Genomic DNA, 23,920 nt, shown 5'->3' with positions numbered 1-23,920 from the left:
CACAGTAGACAGCAGAAGAATTATCTTTTGATTTTCCTGGTTTCAAAGTTGCACGGATGAGCACGTAACTACAATCAGTTGTTCCAGTCCAGTATAAAAGTTCAAGTAAACACTGTTGGCGTGTACGCAAAGGTTCCAAAGTTCAAGACACCATCATTGTGCGTATCACATTTTTGCAAAGAACAAAACCAATGACACATGGCTGTATATGAAAAGGTGGGCACTCAAGCATGGACGCCAACAACAAAACATTCCATGTCCATGCGTGATGCGTGTCGGTAAAAATAACAGGCAGACACACAAACACACACACGGGTAAATATACCGAACGTGCAAGTTAGGCACGTAAGAAGCTCACAAGTATGAAAAGTGCTGAGCATACTGTACAAAGAAATGTGACGGGGTTGTGACACGTATCTAACCAGTGATGATGTTGAACTGGAGCCTATCCCAACTGACGCACCCTGGAATGGTTGCCGGTTAATCGCAGGGCACTTAAAAACAAACAAGCATTCATACTCACATTCACACATTGTTAAAAATTTAGGCAAGCAGGGGGAAAATCGCAAACTCATTCAAACAATGACCCTCAGAAATGTGAAGCACACGTTCAAACCATTAGGTCAATTACCTGTCATAACAAGATTCATTTCAGTCAATAGTGTTGTGTTTTGACTGTACGGCGCCACATATATTCTGATGTCTGAAAATTGATTAAATTCTGTGAATATGTACTGGAGTGATTCCAGGAGCAAAATCTCTCATCAGATTTGTCCTTTGTTCAAAAAGCAGTACGTAAGAGGCCTTTGTTGTTCTGAAGGTGCCCACGTAAGCAGCCATCTTATCTTTATGCCCAAACTGCAGCAGTCACTTACTTATTGAGGCAATAAAAAAATCTACTTTCTACCTGCGTGGCAGCTGTAGAATATGACAGAGAATCAAAACCAAATACTTGTTGAATAGACAGAGTATGCAATATTCAGTATGATTTCAAATCCATTCAAAGGTTTGACAATTAAGACTTGCAAAAGTCAAGAAATGCGCTGGCAGAGGTGACGCAAAGTTCAAGTATAGGGCAAGGAAGAAATGAGCGGTTTTAACGCACTGGATTTGCCTGTTGGTTGTGCCTCAGTAAATAAGATAGAAATCACTAACAAACCATTCTTCACGCTCTCAAGTTGATTGCACCTTTTCTTCTGTTTTTACTGTATCTTCCGGAAATGGAAATACTGTCGTCTGAGAAGCAGGAAGCTATTTTAGGGAACTACTGTAGGATTTGCAGAACAGAAACAAAATCAGGTATTTTCATTTTTCCCACACCCTCACACATGAGACCGAAGTCTTTGTTTCAACCAATTTGCCACATTCACATTCACATAATTTATTTTAATCATGATGATGACATTAAATTACAAAGTATTCGAAGCACAAGGAGTTACTACCACGGAGTTCCCCAAATTAAATGTGCAGTGGCTCTGTCGATATTAATCATCATCTAAATGTGCCATGAAGATAATGAAATTGTTCATGGTGACTTGTGTCTCTTGTCTGCCACCTTGTGCGCAGTTATTAGTCCTGCTCGTGCCGCCTCTATGGCTTCATCTCGCCCCTCAACAGCCAATGGTGCACACCTCCTCCTCCTCCTCATCCAAGTCTATTGTTATTCCCGTCGTTCCACAAAGTCTTTGAGCAGTAAATCCCATCTGACGTGCTTGAGCACGGCCTAACCCTGACTTTGTGTCGATGTAATTATCCTGTCTCTGACCCGTCTTGTCACGGCACTCCCTGTTGTCAGGACATTATTAGACACATTTTATTTGTTTTACCTTTTCAACTAGATGATAATACTGAAGAAATACATTCTGACACACCCAATTAAACTTAAGCGTGCACTCTGAGGTAAGCATGTTTCCTCAAACGCAGAGATAATGCAAAAACAGTGTGATGTAATGCTTCCTCCATTTGGCTGCAAGACTATAGGTTACTAAAGAAAATTCTCACTAAAGCCCCATTATGAAAACATTTTGCCAGAAATTGTGTAAAATATTCCGGTGGTGACCTTGAATCAGGTAATTTAGTAGGCTGTTTCAGTTTTTCTCAAACCTTTTCAGAAAACGCATAAAATCACCTATATTAAAAACCACTAGACTGTAACAAGTGTACAATGGACCCACATTATTCAAATGTTTCAACAGATAAACAATTTGGGAATTCAACTAAATTCACCTGTAAAATGTGTTCCAAAGCCATATACTTTATAGAGAAAGATAACCAGTCACATCCACTTGCTTTTGCTCTTCTATAACAAAATACGATGCCAAAATCTTACATAAAACTTCACGTGCACTATAAAGAGGTTCGAGGCACTGTGGCAAAATAAAACTGGTCACCTCATATTTTATTTCACTTTAGAATGTCCTTGGTCCACACAAACATGATCAGTCAGATTTATTTCCAAGACATGATAACGAGATTGTTTATTCTAACATATTGCTTTGATATTTATTGTTTTGTTTTTTTTCCATTGTCTTTTAGCCCCATATCAAGCTGGCGACCCAAAAGAAAAGAGTATTGCAATGGCACGTGCTTCTTTAGCAGACAGATGCGCAAACTAAAACAAAACAAGATTCCACGGTATTGTCTTTCACAAGGAGGTCAACCGGTTAGTTGGTTGGTAGCAGAGACAAAGCAGCCGGGTAAACAACATAACAGGAAAACACAATTGAGAAAGAAAGAAAGAGAGTAGGAAATCGACAGAGGCAGAGAAAGCTTTCGCAGCTGTTGTTAGGTGGCGTTTCCTCTGATTGGAGGCTTTGGCCGTACTCCCAGTTCTTGAGGTAAATACTTCATCGAAGACACTTCACTTGACCCAAATGCACCCATGCAGCAGTCGGGAAATTATGCCACAGGAAACCATTTGGCAATGTATATATATATATATATATATATATATATATATATATATATATATATGTATAGATATCTACGGATGACGAACTTACAACATTGCAGACATCTGCAAAATATAGTGTAAGCCTCATATAATGGGATGAGGGTGATAAGCAGCATCTAAGTCTATAATCTGTGCTGGGGCATGTCTCATTATGTTTAGAATTTCCATGCACTATTTAAAGGGTTATTGTCGGCCAAAAATTTTTATTTCGTTTTTTTACATTATAACCCTGGACTGTCAATACGTAAAAAAAAAACAAAAAAACTCCTATGTACAAAAGCGCAGCCATACCGCCATTCCATATACGTATACACTAGTGGAAATCATCCGATTGTACTGCAGTACAGAATTATTTTTTTTCCTCCAATAATTGTGATTGCACATTTGCACTATAAACTGTCTGTCCGTCAGTACAAGATGGACACCCATTTTGGGGATGGAGAATGAGAAGATTTTAAAAAAGGACTGACTTAGCAAGGGCGGAAATGGGTATTTGTCCGTCCTTTTAATCGTCCCTATTCGGGTCAATCACTGCTTGTATAGAATTTTTCAACTTTATCTGACAGTTCAACGAAGCGAGTGAATGAGTGAGTGAGTGAGACAGAGATTGTGGGCAAACACATGGAAGCAATACGCGCTGCTGTGTGAAGAAGCAATTGAGAAAAAAAATTAAGGAAGAATAATCTTAAATTGCGTTTAGTCTGAGCAAAATGATCAAGTGCAATAAAAACAGTGCGACCCCATTCTGAGCTCATCTGTGACTTTGCTTTGTCACAACAAGAGTCTGAGAAAGGTTCTGGTATGCTCTTTAACTATAACTGCGTTTGGTGTTGTTTGGGGGGGTAAAATGTGCCTCCCGGTGTTTATAATATGGATAATACCTGATTTAATAACGCAGAGACCGGCGGCTATTCGTTCGATGCGACTATGGTATGTACAAATCCATTTTAAGGCGAAGTTTAGCTATTGTGGCTTTTAAGGTTTGTTTAAAAGTATGAAGACATGAACAGAGACCGATTATTTTAATGAACAAGGACGGAGGAGCGATGACGGATGGGTGTCTAACTGAATCAAAACTATCCAAAAAAAATAAAAAAAAACAAGGTTTGAAATGAACAGATTTGCATCAAAGATACATTTTCGGCCTCAGTCAAACATATTGGGCGTTGATATTTGAAAACACAGAGCTGTCAAATCTGAAATCCCTGAACGCTAACTCGTTACGCACGTAACACGTGGGGTGATTGTCCAGAATATTTTTTTTATTTTAATTATAAGAGAGGACGCCACTACAGAGGGCTTTTTAGATATCCGTCTGCTGTTTCTCTGAATTTCTTATTGATACGAGCTACAATACATAGTCGTATAATTTACCGTTGGTGAAGTAGGAAGTGGGCCAATGTGTATATAAAGACAAGGCATTTCTTTCATTGACAAAATGTCCAGTGTTATGGAAGGATTACCTGTATTTTGCCAATAATGACATAAGGATTGTTCTACCTGTTTGTTATGTAACATGGTGAGAATGGGGCACTGTCTCGAGGTCAGATGCCAAAATAATTTTGCTATTTTGATTGTCATAACACTTGGGGTCATGAGATAACCTTCATCTGCCATACTTTAAGGACTTGGCGTACACTCTACTTACAATGTGAAGTGAGAATGTGAACCTTTTTTGCAAATGATGCAGTTTTGAGAAACAAGATTTTCAAATTGAATATTTGAGTGAACTCATTTGACCTCAAAAGGATTTGGATTCCAATATGATAAGATGCAAAGAAACCAAAGATCCAACCACACACTGTTTGTACTCCAGCCTGCAGACAAACACCTAAATCCCTTAAAACCTTGCGCAGGTGTTTTTTTTCCTCCTGACTTATTTAGTGTGGATCACTAAAGTGTGGTTTTTTAAGATGACCTTCTCAGCAGTCACTCTTTTCGGTCACCAAAGCAAGAGAAAGAAGACAGCCCTGTTGACATCAGGAAATCCCCTTGGTCCCAGCTAACCTCCACACCAATGCACTCTGAGGCACTGAAAAGTTGTGACCTCAAGTGCTACATAAATTCCACTCTTTTGTCAGACTCTGCCAGGGAAGCGCTGGCCTCTGTTTCCCTTTTCTATGCCACCTTGCATTAACAACAGACATGAATAGGTCTGTGGCATAAATGGGGGCATTACATGCAGGCTCTTGACAAGGATGTGGATGGCCGCTTGAGTGTTATTTGCATAAGCGTGTGAAAGAACACATTCCGGTACAGTGGATTCCTATAGTTTACGAGCAAACAAGCCACTTGCAAAAAAAAAAAAAAAAAAATGAATAGTTGCTTTATCAACGATCAATTCATCTTCAATACAAAAGCGTTTTATAGGCTCAAAACTAGTTTCTTTGTCATGTTGATATGTCAGGCTCTCAAATGATACCATCTGGGTACAGAGCCGGAGAAAACATGGAAATGATAACTTCCTTCATATGGGCTGAAGGCGAAAGTGTCATTATTATCAGTCTATATTTTATTTTCCCTTAGCAATGAATGAAATATGACAACAGGATGGATGAAAATAAATCAACTCCTTCCAATCGTATCGCAAACATTCCGAGCTGCCCTATCTAGAGGAGGAAACCAATTTATTTTTCAGTTTTATCTCACACAAGATGATCAATTGGATTTTCATAATTAACTAGACAAGACTTTATCTGTCGGAGTGCATTATATGAAACAAAACTGTAATCAGAATATCTGTTCTTACAGTAAGACACTGAATGTGAGCCACAATATGTACCATAGTTTGGTATGCAAGAAATAAAAACAATCTTTGTATTTGTTGTTGTTTTGCAGTGGGACTTTTGGAGAATGATTCTGCCAACAGAGAGGAGTAACAGATTTTAAAAAAAAAAACAAAAAAAAAGTGAGCAGAAAAGTTTCATCAACATTCCTGCCTGATTTTCTTGGCAGCAACTCACTTGTGATTCCATCATCAGTGTTCAAACTCTTCCCTGCAGAACCGACAATTACTTTCTGACTAAACTCCTTAGAAAATAGTTCCAATGAAGCATATATAGTATTAATTCTGATCTGTGAGTCAGTTTTTCCCCCACCATGCCACAGCGGGAGGAATGCAGAACGAGGTCATTGAATGTCCCAAGCTTGATGGTACAATGCAATGAGTGCGCTAAGCTGGCCCATTTTAAATATGGGCTGGCCTTCGTCCTGGTTCAGCCGTTCCTTTTAGACCCAGGTACAAAAAGACAGAAATGAGGTCTTGGACAGGATACATCTTGTTATTTGCACTCATTTAAATCTGCATTGCATTCAGCACCCTCTCATCTCGCTCGCTGTCTCCGAGCTGAAGAAATATCCAAAAGCAATCAGAGATTCCCTGAGACTTGGCATGTGTTACCATTTCAAGTTTCTCTTACGCAGGCTTTTGTCTATCAGGAATTGTGCTAGGAAGAGAGAGAGAGGAAAAGAATGAAGCTTACAAAAAAAGCATAATCTCAAAAGTTGGACCTAATAGAAAATATCCTTTCCTTTGTTTCAAATTGCTTTGAGAGGAACTTGTAATATAACCCAAATGCTGCTGTTCAGACCTCCATCATAGCCATCATCTCTTTCCCCACTTAATGAACTAAAGAACTGACAGGAAGCAAAATAAGAAGAAAACATCCTTGCACGCTTTCTACAAGAAGAAGTTGGTTGGTGTCTCTGAGATTTTCTGTCTATTTTACAAAAAGAAACATTCATGAGGTTTGAGGTTACTGATGGTTGCTCTCAAAGACGATCCAATCCATTATTCTGTCTTGATTGATGGTTTATCCCAAAAGTTCTTGGAAAATAAATTCACCCAACCTTGCTTTTCCCACCAGTACAATGTCCTGTCAGAATTGAAAAAAAGCCTTCTCCAAAATTGAACCACAAAGTTGGAAGCATATCATTATCCGAATCTTTGCGAGATGAAGAATTAAAATTTAAAGGGAATGAAGGAATCCGTCCCAAACCTGACTGAGGAATTATTTAGTAGTTATCTGTGCACAAGCATTAGTATTACCTTTTCATTTTTGACACGCATTTTTTTTCTCTCTGTAGAAATAAAATATTTTGAAGTTTGGAACAACTGATGAGAACAAAAAACCATATTCATTAAAGTTAAAGATTGACTCTCACGATACAAAGTGCCATTCACAGGTCAGAGTTCATTTCCAGTATGCTGCTACACTATACTTCGCTCATTACGTGCTTAAGTTGGATTGCAACGAGGTGCTCATCGCCCTTTAGCTTCATGGGTTGCCTTCATGTTATTTTCTTCCTAGCACCTCAATGTTTTGCTGATGACAAGGTTCACAATGTTGGATAACTCGTAAAATGCCCTTCTATGTTATAGCGTGTACAGTTTTGCACTTGGAATTGGACATTGTGTGAGTGAACACGTTTTCTGGTAAACATATATCAAAGTTTAACAGGCCAAAATAACCTAGCAGAGTCTGAAGTGTACTCCCTGACTGAATTGATTTTCTTTCCTGTTTCTACAAGCTCATTTCCTTATAGCTCACTATTTGACAGGTGACTCAAGTTGAGGGAAACGCAAATTGCACGTGAGTTCCAAACTGTTTATGAGTGTTCTGAATGTGATTGGACTTGGTGCTGCAACCCTTCCTGCGCTCTGGAAACTATGGCCTCATGAACCTCAGAGCAATTTGCAGTAACACGCTTTGGGCAACACAATTGCTCAAGTATTTCGAACTTAAGCATGATGGAAGAACTTCCACTCCATGCAGGTATCATTTTATTTTTAAAATGAACGAAGAAACGAAGTACGAATAGTGACATTACTGGAAATCAATTTGAGAGATGTCACATTGATGCATAACAGTATTGTTCCAATGTGCATGTCTGTGAGCTTGGGGAGAGACAGCCTTTCAAAAAAGTAACATGTTGCAGAATACAATAAAAAAAAAAAAAAAAAAAAAGGGGATTTTATTCTGTTGGGAAACAGAACAACTTCTTCCCTGTGGCGCTTGGAAAAGGACGCTCATTAAAAGTTTAATCTGCATTTCCCCACCATTTTAACAGGGATCCCAGAAGCAGAAAGTGATATGATTTTCACTTCTGTCCAGCAATCTAAAAAAAAACCTTGTGAATTCCACGCCAATGAGACTGGGATAGAACAAATAATCCTTTGCGCCTCAGCCACGGAGCTTTTAGCTTGGAAGACATTCGAGCTACAAAAAAAAAGAAAAAGAATGGACTGCAGATATTTTCTATTTCCAATGCTTCAGGTTCTTACATGCCAGCTTTCAGGCCGATAAGCAAAAGAAGTGCACTCGACCCCTCACGCATGAGTTACGCAAGGTGTGTCAACGTCTAATGTCTATTTAAAACCTGTAATTGTATCATATTGACTATTTGTGAAACTATTACTCAGCACCGTCTGGTCTCATGTCACGGAAAGGACCGTGCGTGTCTAGGTGTGTCTGGCTGTGTGTGCGTGCGTGTGCATGGTTGTGTCTGTGTACTGGGAGGGTGAGATTGTGTGTGTGTTGACAGACTTCTTAACTATATGAATGGGTGCCATTGCCAAGGTCCAAACAGATAAGCCCAGTCTCCAAAATTTCCACCCTTGACCCCCCCCCCTCGCACTCCACCCCGCCCTTAGCATTATGTAAGACCGACGACTGCCAAACAACACAACTGTGATGTAGACTGAGGCAAAGCAAATAGGAAGTTTTAAGAAATAGGAATAGGAGAGGATGTGCTCTATTCTTTTAGATGAAGGGTGGTTATGCATCTAAGGAAACAGGCCCCTTTTCTTTTATACAGACATATTGCCCAATTAACTCTTCTCAAAGCCACCTTATTTCATTTTGCGTTGCCCCATTTTCCACTGGAATCATTTCAGTTGCGATTTAGTGTCCAATTAAAGGTATGTTGATGCGACAAAGCCACCGGTTGAGTTCAAAGCGTTTACAGCAGACACAACAACATACTTTAAGGCTTTGCTTCAGCACATTCCTTGACACGTGAATATTGGAATGCAATGATTAACGAGCCAGTCGCAAAAAAAAAAAAAAAAAAAAAATCGAGGCTATTGTGTCTCGATAGTTGCGATTTTAAACTTGAATCTATTTTTAAGCAACTGGCGATGCAACTGTGACTGACATTTACAAGATGCTCAGCAGTTGGTTGAGGATTTCGCATGGTTTTATGAAGGTGCATTTAATGCTGAGGATCAGAAGGTGTATAATCAGCAAGCTGTGATGTAGAGGATTTGACTTTCTAAGCAGTATACGGTAATCCACCTGTGGAACATGACGGGTGCTGTCTGAGCAGCCCGTTATGCAGGACAGAACAGCTTAGCTGGATTCCATTGTGATTCATCAACAACAGCACGGCGCTGTGGGTCACCTTTGTCAACCATCTGTGTTGATATTCGTAAACTCATATGTACAGTGCATGTGTTATTAAGGGGTTATCGCTGATATTTTATTGTCCTTCGTATTACCATGAATATATATAAGTATATGCAATGTAACGTAACACAACAGACTGCACAAACATTTGAATTTCTTGTGCTTAAAATGAATAGCATATTCATTTATAGTGTTTCTAGTTACCCACCAAATAAATCAATAGTATAATAAACTCAGTGACATTTTGTAAAAATGATCCTCGATTTTCTTCAAGAGAGGGTCTTCCCTCAGGCTAAAGTTACCTAATAACATGAAGACAAAAGAGGCAATGTGCAATTCCAATACAGTCATACTTGTGATACGTTGCATCAACCAGTGCGGTAAGGGTGTTGGTTGCTCTTTGCACATGATCATTGTTCGGTGTGTTATGTGAGCCTGTTCAGGTGTTAAATGTCAAGCATGCATCATGGGTTGTCACACAAAACTCATCCATTTGGAAGCTATTCGAACAATAAGCACGGTGATAAGGTTCAAAGAATCCATCATGATTTCAACTGGACCCTTCACAAAATTTGAAGCTCAACTTCAATGGGTCCAGAACATAACTGCATGCACTCAAGTAATACTTTTTTTTTTTTAATTATTATTATTCAGCCACTCATTGTGGATACTTTTTGTTCAAATTGTTTTTATTACTTATTATTACTGCTATCTTATAGAGTCCACAGAGAAGAGAAGCAATCATATCACTAGCTTCCACGATTATCAACACCAACATTTGAAGTGATTTTCTACCAAATTCTCTTTCTATAGAATTTTTTATGAAAAGCAAGATTTATTATTATAGCCCACTATGTTGACTCAACATGTCAATAATAATGTTGGTTTTATATTTAAATATATAAATATATAATATCAGTTTTGATGTATCTTATATTCCTTCATCTTCTAGCAGCCTCTATACAGCATACTTGAAATTGCGTCTACAGTGGTGTGATGTATTTTAGGACAGAATAATATCCTTTAGACAGCCAGTGTTTTATTGTCTTGCTTTGCTTCTATTCCGCGACCATACGACCTTCCCTCTGTGCCTCCCATCACATCCATTTTGCAATGTTAACCTCAAAGCAGGCCGACATTCCGAGCTAACTCATTAGACTAGTTTGTGACGTAAACATTGAATCATTAACTATGGCCTCACACTATTAGTGAATAATGTTGGAACGCGTCGATTCAGATAATGCTCTCAAAGCATAACAGTTCACGTATTATCAGATGTGGCCTGCATGTCTCTGGGCAACATTAATTTTCTCTGCGTCCAAAGGTCTCACACACTCGCCACTTATGGTCATCGTTATATACGGCGGGTGTCCTTGCTGGATTACATAACCTTGTGCCAGTGGATCAAATAAAGGCTTCTTGCACTGAAGCTATTTTCTGATTTGTATTTGGATTGCAAAGTAGAGTTTTTATTCCCCATGGGATCTGCGACACAGCTGGATACTGTCTCCACAGCATTGTTGGACGGCTGTTCAGTAGTCCCCTGGACCATAGCCAGCGCTGGTGATCTGAGGCCAGTGTGAGGGACTTGTTATGGCATCTTAGCTACCAGGATGTGAATGTTGGGACAGATTAGAAATATCAAATCGGTAAAGTCATCTAGATAAATCATTATTTCACATATGTGGGAAAAGATTATGCCTATCAGGTGTCTTTATCTCGCTCAAAACGACTGGATAAAGAAGTCAAAACAACGCAACTACTCTGTGCAACTTCCTGTCTTGCATGCAACTTATTGTTATTTGGAATGCTTTTATTTGAAGCTTTTTGCATTAGTAACGCTGAACTTGAGGCAGGGAAAGGCTAGTCTGGATGACTTATTTTAGTGAATGTTCTGATTTAGAGGATTGAATAGATAAACTGACTCTGTCTTATCTCTGAGCCAACATGAGCTGTTTAAATTCTTTTGGGTTTTTTTCCACTCGAACAGACTATGTGATTGGGCAAGTGTCAGAGCTACAGGCTCTTTGCCCCTCTTTAACGTGGCATGCTGAGGTGTTTAGTGGCTGCAAAATATCTTTGTGTGATGGTCTGAAATAAGGGTGACAAAAGTAGGGCTCTTTTCCGGATCGACTTTGCCTCAAAGTAAATCAGCACATTTCTCTCTGGTTTTATTCGCAGGAAATCACAAAACTGAACCCCCTGAGGCTTTCCTGTCTCTTGTATCAAAGCAGGATTCAGGAGTAAAAAATTGCTTTCCCTTCTGTGAACCTTGATTCATTTAGATAAGAGGTTTGATGGCCACTGGCTGATGTTTAATTCCAAAAGATAACCTGGTATGCTCTCTGTTGCTAAACATGTCTTCTTAAAACTGACATACAACTGTCCAATATAGATCCTCACTAAAATATAAAAACATATAAACTCCAGCCAACCTCAACAAAACATGACAGCTCTCTCTTTTGCATCAACTGACAGGATTTAAATGCGAATGTATTGGAGAATGAATGAGCGTATTTACGCCACTGTTTGTGTGTAAACAGTTTTCTAATTCTGACGATAAAGTCTAGCCGTGACAGTCACATGATCCGTGACACTCTTGAGGAGAAAGTTTCAGGAACAAATTGTACTGGCTGCATGCAAACGGTGTTTGTCTGACAAATAGTTACAGGAACATTCTGGGACGTTACCTCTGATGCATGAATGTCAAACATTAATGTTGTTTTTAATCTTATAACATGCTTTGTCACTGTGCAATGTGATCATTTTCAATTGATCAAAGTCCTTCTCGAGAATACTAAAATTGAAATGGACTTGAGTATATGACTCTTCGAAACTATTTTATGTCTGTTCTCCGGACATCTCTGGTTTCATTCGCTCGGCATGCCATCAACTGCTTAGCAACTTGTGTTTTCTTCCAGTTGCCTGTTAGCTGCATGATTAATCTGAGTGATCACGCATGCATATGCATGATAACGGCATATTTGTTTTCTTTTTGACTCCATTGAAATGCATTTGCATTATAAAGCAGGGGACTAAAGGCTAAAAACGGTGTACTCAGCCATCATACCACGATGACTATGACTCTCAACAAAAAATGAATCTCTCAAACATATTAATAAATAATGTAGCCTAGGTTTTTTTTTCTCCTTCTTTCGAAGACCGTTGTTCTTATGGTTGTTCTAGTATTTGTATATATCCCGTTCGTATATTCCTGTTCCTTTGACATGATGTTATCATGCATTTGCTTAGCTTTCTGCCTTCAGAGGCATTTCAAGCTCTTGTTTGCACTTGTATTTTTATTTTTTTATGAATTTATATTCACCTGCACGTAGTTATATACACCACTTTAAAAGTTTTTATTGAATGCATGAAGGATCAAACATGTCCAACGAGCAAAGCAATTATTTTTGCAAAGCAAGTTTGACGGAATTCGGTTGTGTAAATATGAACATGTCATTCAAAGCAAAAAGTGCAAACACAGACTGCAATGAAAAACAATTAATCTTGGCGTTTCAAGGTAAAGTCATGTCATGAATGTTCGCAAAGGATTGTATTGACCACAGATGATCCCTGACATTGGTTTCTTGTTTTTGTTCCAGTATGAGTGAAATACACTCGATTGCGCATAGCTACTTGACATAAGAACCTATTTCACCTTGCTGACCTTGCGTTACAAACATTCAAGTGATTTTATGTCACCTCACCAATGGAAAGTTAAACCAGATTGACAATTGGATGATGATCAAGAAGTGTGGTCAAGAAAGTTAAATGGCAACATCAGAGCTATTTTCCAAAAAGATGCAGTGGCACGTACACCGTCACGCAAATGCAGTTTATGTAAATAGATTTGTCTATTACTGATTGTTTTATGACTGGTATACTGTGTGCTATGCATCTTTAACAGCTTAGAGATAAGACCAGCATCAGCGCAGGTTAAAAATGAACTAGGTTTTATTTGGCAGTTGCAATTATTTAGCAACTGAGAAACTGATAATGATTATTCTTGCTGACACTGGAATACAAAGATAACAAGTACCCTTGATATCGCAAGTCTAGACAAATCTGGGTTCATAGGAGATGTGTTAAGTAATGCAAGGTGACCTCCCTTTTTCAAGAATACAATAAAATATATAATAGACCTACTAATATATAATCGCTGTCCGGCGGAAATTCAGTATATGTCCAAATATAATGATTTTTTTTTTTTCGTCTTCACAACTCGATAATGTCTGTCCCCACTTAGGGGCCTAAGAGCGTAAGTTATGGTAAATTTGTATCTTTCTCAAAGTTATACAATGTTTTATAAAAAGAGATAATCTTTGAAACAACTGCTATCCTCTATGCTCAAAATATCATACACTTGCGGTACTATACTTTAATGGTGAATTAACAGGACTGATTATTTACTAAACAGTCAGGTGATCCACTTGCTAAATGTTGGATAATTAAATTTAAAATGACTTTCCAGAACAATGCGTTGATAGTCTCTAGTGGAGATTTGACCGAATATAAAACACTTTAAACACTGAAACTGCTTTATTCTTCAGCAGCGCGTAGCAACTCACCACAAATATCTACCCCTCCACCACCTGCAACATGCACTGCAGACATATTGTTTAAAATGTTATACTTTGCCACAAAAACTGCATATTCTACCATTTAGGTAGGGCATGGGGAAAAGGTTTTAAAGCACCCAGAAATTCTCTCCATATAATACAAGCATTATGGCTGCATTGGCAGTGTAAGTGGTACATTCTGATCCCTTTTGTGCACGCGGCGTAGCTTCAATTCCTGGACTGTGCTCCAATCGTGTGCACTTGACTAAAAATAACACTGTGCCGCTCTGTTTACAGACTTTGCTTTCAACATTCATTAATAGCAATTAAACTATACATTAGCTTTGATGTAAATGTTTTAACTGGTTTCATGTCTCAAAGCGAGTTACCAAGGGTGTCCCTCAGGGGTCAATGTTGGACCCAGTGGTTCTCATTAAATAAAAGTTCATTTTAATCGTTTGGAGTACAATTAATTCACTATTTTGAGTACAATTTATTTGAAGATTTTACTCTCTTCCCGGTGTAAAGTTTACTCAATTTAGACTGGGACCAAATATAATTTATCTAGAGTATAATCCATCTATCCATTATCTGAACCGCTTCTCCTCACAAGTGTTGCAGGGGTGCTGGAGCCTATCCCAGCTGTCTTTGGGCAGAATGCAGGGTACACCCTGAATTGGTTGCCAACCAATCGCAAGTCACAAAAAGACGAACAACCATCCGCGCTCACACTCACACCTAGGGACAATTTAGAGTGCTCGATCAACCTACCATGCATGTGTTTAGAATAGGGAGGAAACTGGAGAGTACCCAGAGAAAACCCACGCAGGCACGGGGAGAATATGCAAACTCCACACAGGAAGGCCAGAGCCAAAATCGAACCCTGCACCTCAGCACTGTGAAGCCATCGTGTTAACCAGTCACCACCATGCCGCCGATTTAGTGCAGAATGTACTGAACAAAATGTACTTTGCAGTATTAGTACCCTTTCCTTGAAATTTCCTGCAAATATTTGTAAACTAGTCTTCCCTCCCCTCCCTTTAAACTATGATCAATGTCCTTTTTACCGTCCTCTTCTAAGTGTTTTAGCTATGGTGTTGTTTCCAGTGGTGGGTTTATCAGTCTATCAATGATGAATCCGTTATTATTTTAGGCCATCCCAGTCCGTCGGCGTTGAGGATGTATTTACTAAGTCACACGCACACCCACACACACACAAAAACCCACTTGTAGGAGATATACCCATTTGGTTTTGTTCGTCAGCCTGGTTTATGTTATAGACTCAGAACAGGAGGAGTAGTCATACTTTGAGGGAAATTTTCCATGCCTCTGTTTCCAAGTGCTTGCGCTAATGTGGGTTTCACATGATTTTCACTCAGTGTACATACAAGGTATGTCAAAGAAGTTCTAGGTCTAGTGTCAAGAAGATATTTTTGAAGGAGTAGGTTGTGGTTTGGATATCAAAGTCATCCCCTGAAGTCTAACATCCTGTCCCAGACTTATTTGGTAAGCCATCATACACTTATGGAAGAATATTTCTAGGATGTTCCGCACCATCTTGATGTCCGCCAGGTATTAAAGCCCTTTGGAGACACCACTGGACTTGTCAAAGAGAAAAAACCGAAGCAACCAGGTAAGGTGAGAAGGGAGATTACTCCAGCAAAGCTCAGGGCAGGTGCGCTGTCATTGTAAAGCAGCCACCAGTTGTACTGCCACAACTCCTGGCTCTTCTCACATGCTGAACAAATCAAATGCCTCACAGGCTTGTGCTGGTTGATCAGCTGGCCTATATTGAAGGGGGAAACTCATAGTTTGTAGGTTGAAATATATATTGTAACACCATCACTGACACAACTCGTACAGAAATGAGTAGTGTGGTTGTTGACCTAGTCACTATTTAAAGTGCCTAGAGGTAACTTCTGTTGAGAATTGGCAGTGTTCAAATGAAACTGACTGGACGTGTTTTATCTGTCTTACACATGTGAAGAGTAAAGGTGTCCCAACTTAGTGACCGTAATATACTAACAACGATGGAAAGGCGGTACAACTGCTAAGTTGAGGCTTAAGTCATCCGGCAGTATCTGCCAAACAAACTAGCACCAGCCATTTTTTCCATGCAAACTTGTTCTGTTAAACACAGTTTGGCACAAATGTGAAGGCTTTGTACGACCCCTCGTCATAAAATATCACTTAAATTGATTCCATGTGATGCCATGCGCAAGCTTTACAATAATTGTGTGTTTGTTCTCTGTAGGTTGGATTTTGTTTACTTCACTTGGCTTTGCTCACCAACAAAATGCCTTTATTGCTTTCTACTTTGGGTGTGAAGATTGGAGTGGTTACAGGAAACATGTTTGACAGAGTACAAATCCATTAACAGTACACCCAGTCAAGCAGGTTGCAAGGGTTAACAAGTGATTGTCATGTTTTGAATAGATGCCCTTTGGACACTGCATTATGGCATTAGTTATGGACGTCTATTCCAAGTAGAAACCTTATCATAACCACAATCACAACTCTATTGTTAAGACCTGACTATATTCCTTTTGAAAAAAAAAGTCCTGATGCAAAGAGCCCTGATTAGTCTGCATCAGCTGTCTGCTTCACATAAAAAAAACAATAACAAGCACAAAGCAGTCTATATTTGGTGATGCATAATCCACAAATGTGTCATGCAATGCAGATCGGGAAACAAACCTATGAAAGAAGAGCAAGATGGACAGCATGGTCTGGTCTATGTTGCTGTTGCAGATTCCCTCATTGAGCAGGAAGCAGGGGTCCCTCACTACCGACTCCAAGGAGTCCTGCCGCATGATGTTGTTCAGTTTGTCCGTGTTGAGGTTTTGGTACATCAGCTGGTTGCGGAGTTGACGGAAGTGACTGACACTGGTGGGACTTGCCAGTGTCGGGCTGAGGCCCTGAGACATCAAGTCATCACATTCGTTGGCCAGGTCCAGGCAGCAGCTGCAGCAGTCCAGGCCGATGGGTGAGCGACACTCATCATCTGACATCTTGGAAGACAGGTGGATCAGGCGGTACCGGTATGGGAGTCCCAGACAAGGAAATGAAAAGTAAATGCAAAGTCAGGAAGAAAGTCAATATTGCGTGTGCATTCCTCAGCTCTAGCAGAGCAATAGAAAGGGAAAGAACCTGCCTTACCGTCACGCCTGCAGTCCAGGACCAAAATGAGGTGCGGCAGCAGGTTCAACTCCTCCCTGAGTAGTGCAGTCCCACTGGGCCACTTTGCCTGCTTCTATCCTTGTATCACCCCTCCTGCGGCTCTGCTGCGTTTAGCCTTTTGTCTCGGGCCAACACCGCTGCTGTGTCTTCCTACTGTTGCAGAGTGGACACCCTCCTTCCTTAACACACAAACATGCTCTCACACACATTCAGCAGGAGTGCACTTGAAAGCAACACCCAGAAGCTGCTTGCTGCTTATCACTTTTTTTTTTTTTTGTTGAGTTGAGCTTGAGAACACAGGGGGAAGAAGCAAAGGCAAGCATGATGACGAAGAGGGCGGGGAAACCATTGTGATTGGTAAAAAGCAAGACTGGTAACACGCAACAGGGCCCTCCTCTTTTTGGTTTGGCAAGGGAGGGAACATTTTGGAGCATGCTGCAAAACCCTGCCTTTGCTGACAGCATAAGCAGTGGCTTGAGGGAAGAAACAGAAAGCCACGTTCGCAGGAATTCATTAGTGAGGTGTGAAAATAAACAAAAAAAATAAGAATATGTCATGCCCTGCAAAATAAAATTCTTAATTATTACATTATACCGTAATACTCGTATGGTTACTATAGTATTATGTTCAGTAAATGGACCTTTTCTAATGCTTACATTTACAAAGATCACAATGCTAACTTTTTCTATAGCGTCAGATATAATTATGTTTATTTAGAGAATTACAGGTCACAGTTTTGGAGAATTCAGTGGTAGATCATCAGGGCTTTCGACGCCTTCTCTGGTGGCCTTTCAGAAGCACTGACTTACATTTACAACTTAAATAATCATCAGAGGGCCAGTGAGCTGGCACTCAGTGATGGTAGACTTTTTCAGTCCTCTGATTGGTTGGTCGGAGCAAAACGTGGGTCAGCCAACTACAACCAACCAAACAATATATTTAGTATCAGCATCTCTGGTGAAAATGACGTATTATATATAAATGTGAAGAAATTTGCAGAAGCTCGCTTCATTCACTTGTATTTCTTAAACTGAAACCCTTGTGAGGATAAGCGTTTCAGACAATGTGTTATTTAAGAAATATCAGCTATTTGTAGTAAAATAAAATTAGTTTTTGAAATACTGGAGTTACTATATTCAAAATAAATAAATGGTTTCCTCTAACATTTGAGAACTAACTGATCAGGTTTTAATAATAATAATAATAACAATAGCTCTGGTTTATACAGAGCTTTACTCAACACCCAAAAATGCTTGATTAACACAATTTTTTCTTTGCCCAATGAAAATCTTGTACAAATGTATATTTCTGTTGATATGATAAGTACAACTCCAACATTGTTAATCAAGCATTATTGTCATTGTAAAATGACATTTTACTACACTTGTCCTGGACAACGCTGTGAACATCTGAAATACCGATGACTTCAAATTATGGGATTTTTTTTCAAGGAATTTTACGTCATATAATAATTACATGTGCTGTGCTTGTTTTTCTCGCCCCTCCATTTTGTTTGTTTACAAATTGGCCAATTCCGTTATCGCTTGTCATAGAGATTTACAGTCGTTAAGAGAAAGTCATATTCTTGCAGAAGAATGTTTTAAACGCCTTGTAAATAGGTCATTCTACAACATACCTGTCTGCAGATGGTTGCTCATGGTAGAGCATAACGACAAGATAATTGCCTAAGGTATGTGTCTCTCCGAGGCATGCTGCCGCGACAATGTCCCACAATGCAATGTTGGGTTGCAGTGGGAACAATTAATCAGCGAAAATGACTGACTTTCGCTTCTTTGAATGTGTAATGATGCCCTCTGCGCGTGAGGTTGATAAAGTCAGGCGGACACTTCCCTCTTGTGGTGACTTGGTAACATAGCAACTCACGTCAACAATTTGTCAAATTTCGGCTCAACCTTTCTTTAATAAATAAATAAATAAATAAATAACCAGACTGCTTATTATTAACCATTGAAAAACGGAAAATTCCATTTGGTTTATTTAAATCAGTGACCTTAGCTGAAATAATCTAAACCCCTTCCACAAAATATATGACTGACAAATGTATTTTTCGGAAGTTGATTTCACAGTGAGAGACAGCATCGGTCATGGGTTCAAACCTTGCTCCGGCCATCCTGTGTGGAGTTTGCATGTTCTCCCCGTGCCTGCGTGGGTTTCCTCCGGGTGCTCCGGTTTCCTCCCACATTCCAAAAACATGCATGGCAGGTCGATTGAACACTCTAAATTGCCCCTAGCTAGAGTGTGAGCGTGCATGGTTGTTTGTCTATGTGTGCCCTGCGATTGGTTGGCAACCAGTTCAGGGTGTCCCCCGCCTACTGCCTGAAGATAGTTGGGATAGGCTTAGGCACCCCCTGCCACCCTAGTGAGGAGAACCGGTACAGAAAATGGATGGATATATATATATATATATATATATATATATATATATATATATATATATATATATATATATATATATATTTACGTATCAAATGAGATGCAATTACAGTTTAATTCACTCGTCTAACATACGATAACAACGATATTTTTTTTTTAAATGTCAGCGCTTGACCAATATCCTTTTTTAATGGCATAACATCTACTTATCAAATGAATATGAACTTTTATTGGGGTTGGGCGGGTCTGAAATGTGTGGAATTGACTAGATTCTCATCATGTCTTGTGAATGGACTGGAATAGAACTCTCTCTATTCAAAAGAGAGAGAGAGTGAGAGCATCTACGGTAGAAAATCAACAAAATGTTCTTATAGTCTGGTTGTGATGGTAAAAAAACGTATAATTTCCCCATTAATATTGTTCAATGTTACACATTTTCAAACTCAAAAGAACATATTTCAACTGACTAGTACTGACACTAGAGGGCACTGAAAGTAGCCAAAAGATGCCATTGAAAGTTTCTCTCGGAGCTCGAAGAGGCTGTGAGCGGTCAGACAGGATCAAACTAATTCAGACACTGCTTGGTGAGATATGGCATTTAATCCCAAAACTTGACTTTGCGTTACGCTCAACTTTAGAAAGTGGGCCCTACAGCAGGGCAGGTAAAGCTTCTGTTCAAATCAAGCACACACCATTTGCGGGGAGTCTTTCATCACAGGGAGCATTCAGCCCAGAGTCCAAATAGTGAGCACTGATTCTCTCAGAAACAGATTCCGGCCATGACATAAGCCTGGGAAGTAATTAAAATTTTCACCAAAATGAACTGGTTTTCCTGTCTTTAACCATCAAAGTCAAATCTCGCAGCCTCTTTTAGAGTGTGGATTTCTCCCAATTCTCTTTGAGCCTTATCTCCCACTCAGTCTCACTCATCTTTATTGAATTTGACTTCATATGTGCCACTGTTTGGCCTCAGTTTTCTTTCTATTAGCTTTACTCGACATGTGTGACTGGTTTCCCGTCAGCGTTAAAATCCCCGTTGTGCTCTGTCACTTGTGCTTTCATGGAAGAGCAAAGATGAACTAGACATTGCTGAGTTTTTTTCCTCTCTGCTATCCCCCTTAAGTCACTGAAAGGAACACTGAGCTCGGGCGCCTCCTTTTTTCTGTATTTATTGCTTTTAGGAGGAATAATACGTAGGACATTTTGGGTTTTTGTTCCTGTACTTTAGCTTATTCACATGCAACACATGCATTTATTTGGAAGACTAAAACCTAGAATCCAAATGAAAGAAATGGGAAGAAATCGCCTATTTCTGTTCCTTCTTGATATGTATGACTTAAAAAAAAGATCTGAACACAAAACTGTTGTGTTTATGCATGTTTCAGCATGTCCGTATTGTTATTGAGAGCTGCCTGTGCCGCAGGTGAAGAGTTTACGGCAACGTCCATAAAATGGAGCAATAGCAATCAATAAGTCATTGATTATCTTAAATGGGAGCAAAAACAAACCAAACAGCCCTCAGCTAAAAGCGTGCCATAAAAAATATGACATTGCTTGTTCAAGCTTATCTTTACAGAGCACTCTGGCTTAACCGGTACTCAATGCCACTTCTCAACCTCTGCCTTTTGCATTTTTGCAACTACGTGATTGTTAATTTACTAATGTGGCGTGGTGACTAGATTAAACCAAAATTTGCAAAATCACCAAGCTGACAATTGTCCAACTGCAAAATAGCATTGCTTTAATAACCCACCCATTTTAGTCAATTATGGCATTGCCCCCAGTAGATCAGTAAAAGAATAGAGGTGTTTGTTTTCAACTTTCCAATGTTTTGGTGATGACTGAGGAGTCTAAAAAAAGAGTGGAAAACCAACAATCGCAAGTTAAAGTTGCAATTCACACCCGTGCAGGCTGCAATGTTAGGACTGTTTGGGGACTGATTGACTGCTGCTGATAAATGCACGTTTGTTTGTTCCTGCAGCTGCTTCTAGCGGTCTGCATTCGTGCGGCCAGTCTGGGAGGATGTTCGTCTCAATGGCACATTATGGGGAAACATGCAATGTCTGCAACTGCTGGTGCAAAAAATAAAACATGACGCTCAGTTCACTGGAGAATAAGCATGTCTCTTGGCCTCACTACATCTAGAGATCAGATTCAAAGTCACAGAAAATGTTCCGCCCCTTTGTAATTTTAATGCTAGAATAATACAGGTGTAACGATAATAGATTCTCGTCAGCTGAACAATCCTCAAGAAACTTTGTTCCTTATCGACAAAACTGGAGTGTCACAGGATGTAGGAGTTCTGGAGGGGGGATGGTCTTTCCTGTCCGTCGCCAGAATTTAATGTTTCCTGTTAGACACACCAGTGTCACTGTTGTGGAGGCTATGTCGATAGCAGTGTGTGTCAGTCTTGACTGTTAATCAGGTGGTTCAGATTTTTTATCTTACTGGAGCCTGGGGCGCCGGCCAGAGCGCCACTTCGCGGCCGGGTTGTTTGGAAGGGCAAATGGTGCAGGATGGCGGAATAAGGAGGAGGCAGGTGGCTGCTTTAAGCAATTTATCCAACAGTTTGGCAATTAACATCCAAATTCACAACAGTGTCCATTAAAGTCCATTACAATGTGTCCTTTTGGTTTGGTTTCCTGCCGTGGAGGCCACTAGGTGAAACGTCGAGTGGTTGGATGAGTCTTGTGTGTTTGGGTGTCCGTAGTTATGGAAATATGTCAAACAGGGCTGGCAATAAGGATTATATATGGCCTGGAGATGTGTATGTGTGGTCTCTAAACAGGGAGAAATAAACCAAAATAAGCAACTACACATAGAAGTTAAATATGCTTATCCATTTGACATCAAGCAGGTAGACAAGCCGAAATAACATACGCGAGCATACAACGTAGCGCCAGCTAATGCTAACCGCATTCACTCGTTGGTAGCAGGAGGAAGTCTTAAGCTTCGCCGTCAGAAGAAAGATAAACACTGAAAGGCAACGCGACTCACCTCACATGGACGCACACTCAAGATTGGCACATTTTCAGCTCAGAGGAAAACACACGGATCAAATCACGAACTTCTATCTGCGGCACACTTTAACTTCGCCGTAACTGCTCCGACTGGTCGCACTCTCGCCCTGTCCCCCTCTCTCTCTCTCTCTCTCGACCGCGGCGCCGGAGCGATGAAGGACCCCGCCTAGCTGCCCGAACACTGCCTGCATAAAATAAGGAAATATGAGTCTTTTGTACAGCCGCCCCCAAATGTATAACGTACATTTGAAACCAACAAAGGCGATACTGTCCAAACCAGTTCAAGGAGGCCGCCCATCTTCAGCCGGAAGGGCAGGCAGGATGACCAGTCGAGCAACTGGCCGGGTGTAGATGCTGTTCTTGATCTTCACATCTGCGGACCTGACGTGACCATCAGGACTGGGGTGAACTTTAATGATGCGCCCAGTAGGCCAAAGGGCCCGAGGAAGCTGGGGGTCCACCACCATGACCGCAGAGCCCTCGGCGACGTCGGCTGGAGTTGACTGCCACTTCTGTCGGGACTGGAGTCCAGGTAAGTAAAGCCGGATGAAGCGGGTCCAGAAATGATCAGCGAGCAGCTGGGCGTGCTTCCACCGGCGGCGGCTGAGTAGTTCCTCCTTGGGGTAGACGACTTGAGGTAGGGAACCGTCAGGCCGCCCCATCAGCAGACAGTTGGGCGTCACAGGATCAAGGTCACTGACGTCCGAGGGAACGTAGCCAAGGGGTTTAGAGTTTAGGATTCCTTCAACCTCGATGAGGACGGTGCGGAGGACCTCTTCTTGTAAGGGTTGCGCTCCAACGGTGGTGTATAGGGCCGTCTTAACAGAGCGAATCTCTCGCTCCCACGCACCTCCAAAGTGGGGAGAACCAGGCGGGTTGAAGTGGAAATGGATTTTAAAGGGGCTTAGAAGTGTCTGGAGGGCCGGTGACATTGCTGCAAAGGCCTCATGCAGTTCTCTTTCTCCGCCTTTAAAGTTAGTCCCTTGGTCTGAGTATAGTTCGGCTGGGGTTCCTCTCCGAGCTATGAAGCGACGGAGGGCCATAAGGAAGGAGTCGGTGTCAATTGCTGACAGGAGGTCTAGGTGAACTGCTCGGACTGTGAGGCATTTAAACAGGATGCCCCATCTCTTCTCGAAGCGCCGCCCCACTTTGACACTGAACGGACCAAAGCAGTCAACTCCGGTGGAGTAGAACGCCGGTTTGTGGAGACGAAGCCGGGCTGCTGGCAGGTCAGCCATTTTGGGCACAGTCGGTTTGGCTCGCCAAAGTCGGCATTCTACACAGGTTCTCTGAAAGCGACGGATGGCTTCTCTGCCTCGCAGGATCCAGTACGTGCGGCGAATCTCAGCAAAGACACGTTCTGGGCCCGCGTGTTTCAAGCGACAGTCAAAGTCCTGGATGAGAAGG

General features: G+C 40.7%; 1 protein-coding gene across 1 annotated transcript in view; it reads right to left on the bottom strand.

Moving 5' to 3' along the window:
- tsc22d3 (TSC22 domain family, member 3) overlaps positions 1-17,374 on the bottom strand; it is a 29,845-nt gene extending 12,471 nt beyond the window's left edge. Inside the window, exons 1-2 of the mRNA XM_088294039.1 lie at positions 17,079-17,374; positions 16,617-16,930 (exon numbers count right to left, since the gene is read on the bottom strand). Coding sequence (XP_088150165.1) covers positions 16,617-16,930 — 314 coding nt within the window. The 5' untranslated portion in view covers positions 17,079-17,374. The remainder of the gene's footprint in view (positions 1-16,616; positions 16,931-17,078) is intronic.
- Positions 17,375-23,920: the final 6,546 nt, after the last annotated feature.

The sequence above is a fragment of the Idiotropiscis lumnitzeri genome, chromosome 4, assembly GCF_059441095.1.
Source record: "Idiotropiscis lumnitzeri isolate Australia: NSW breed Sydney's pygmy pipehorse chromosome 4, RoL_Ilum_1.0, whole genome shotgun sequence".
Classification (NCBI taxonomy): domain Eukaryota; kingdom Metazoa; phylum Chordata; class Actinopteri; order Syngnathiformes; family Syngnathidae; genus Idiotropiscis; species Idiotropiscis lumnitzeri.
Note: the sequence above shows the minus strand (reverse complement) of the source record. Positions and strands in the feature narration are given on the sequence as shown.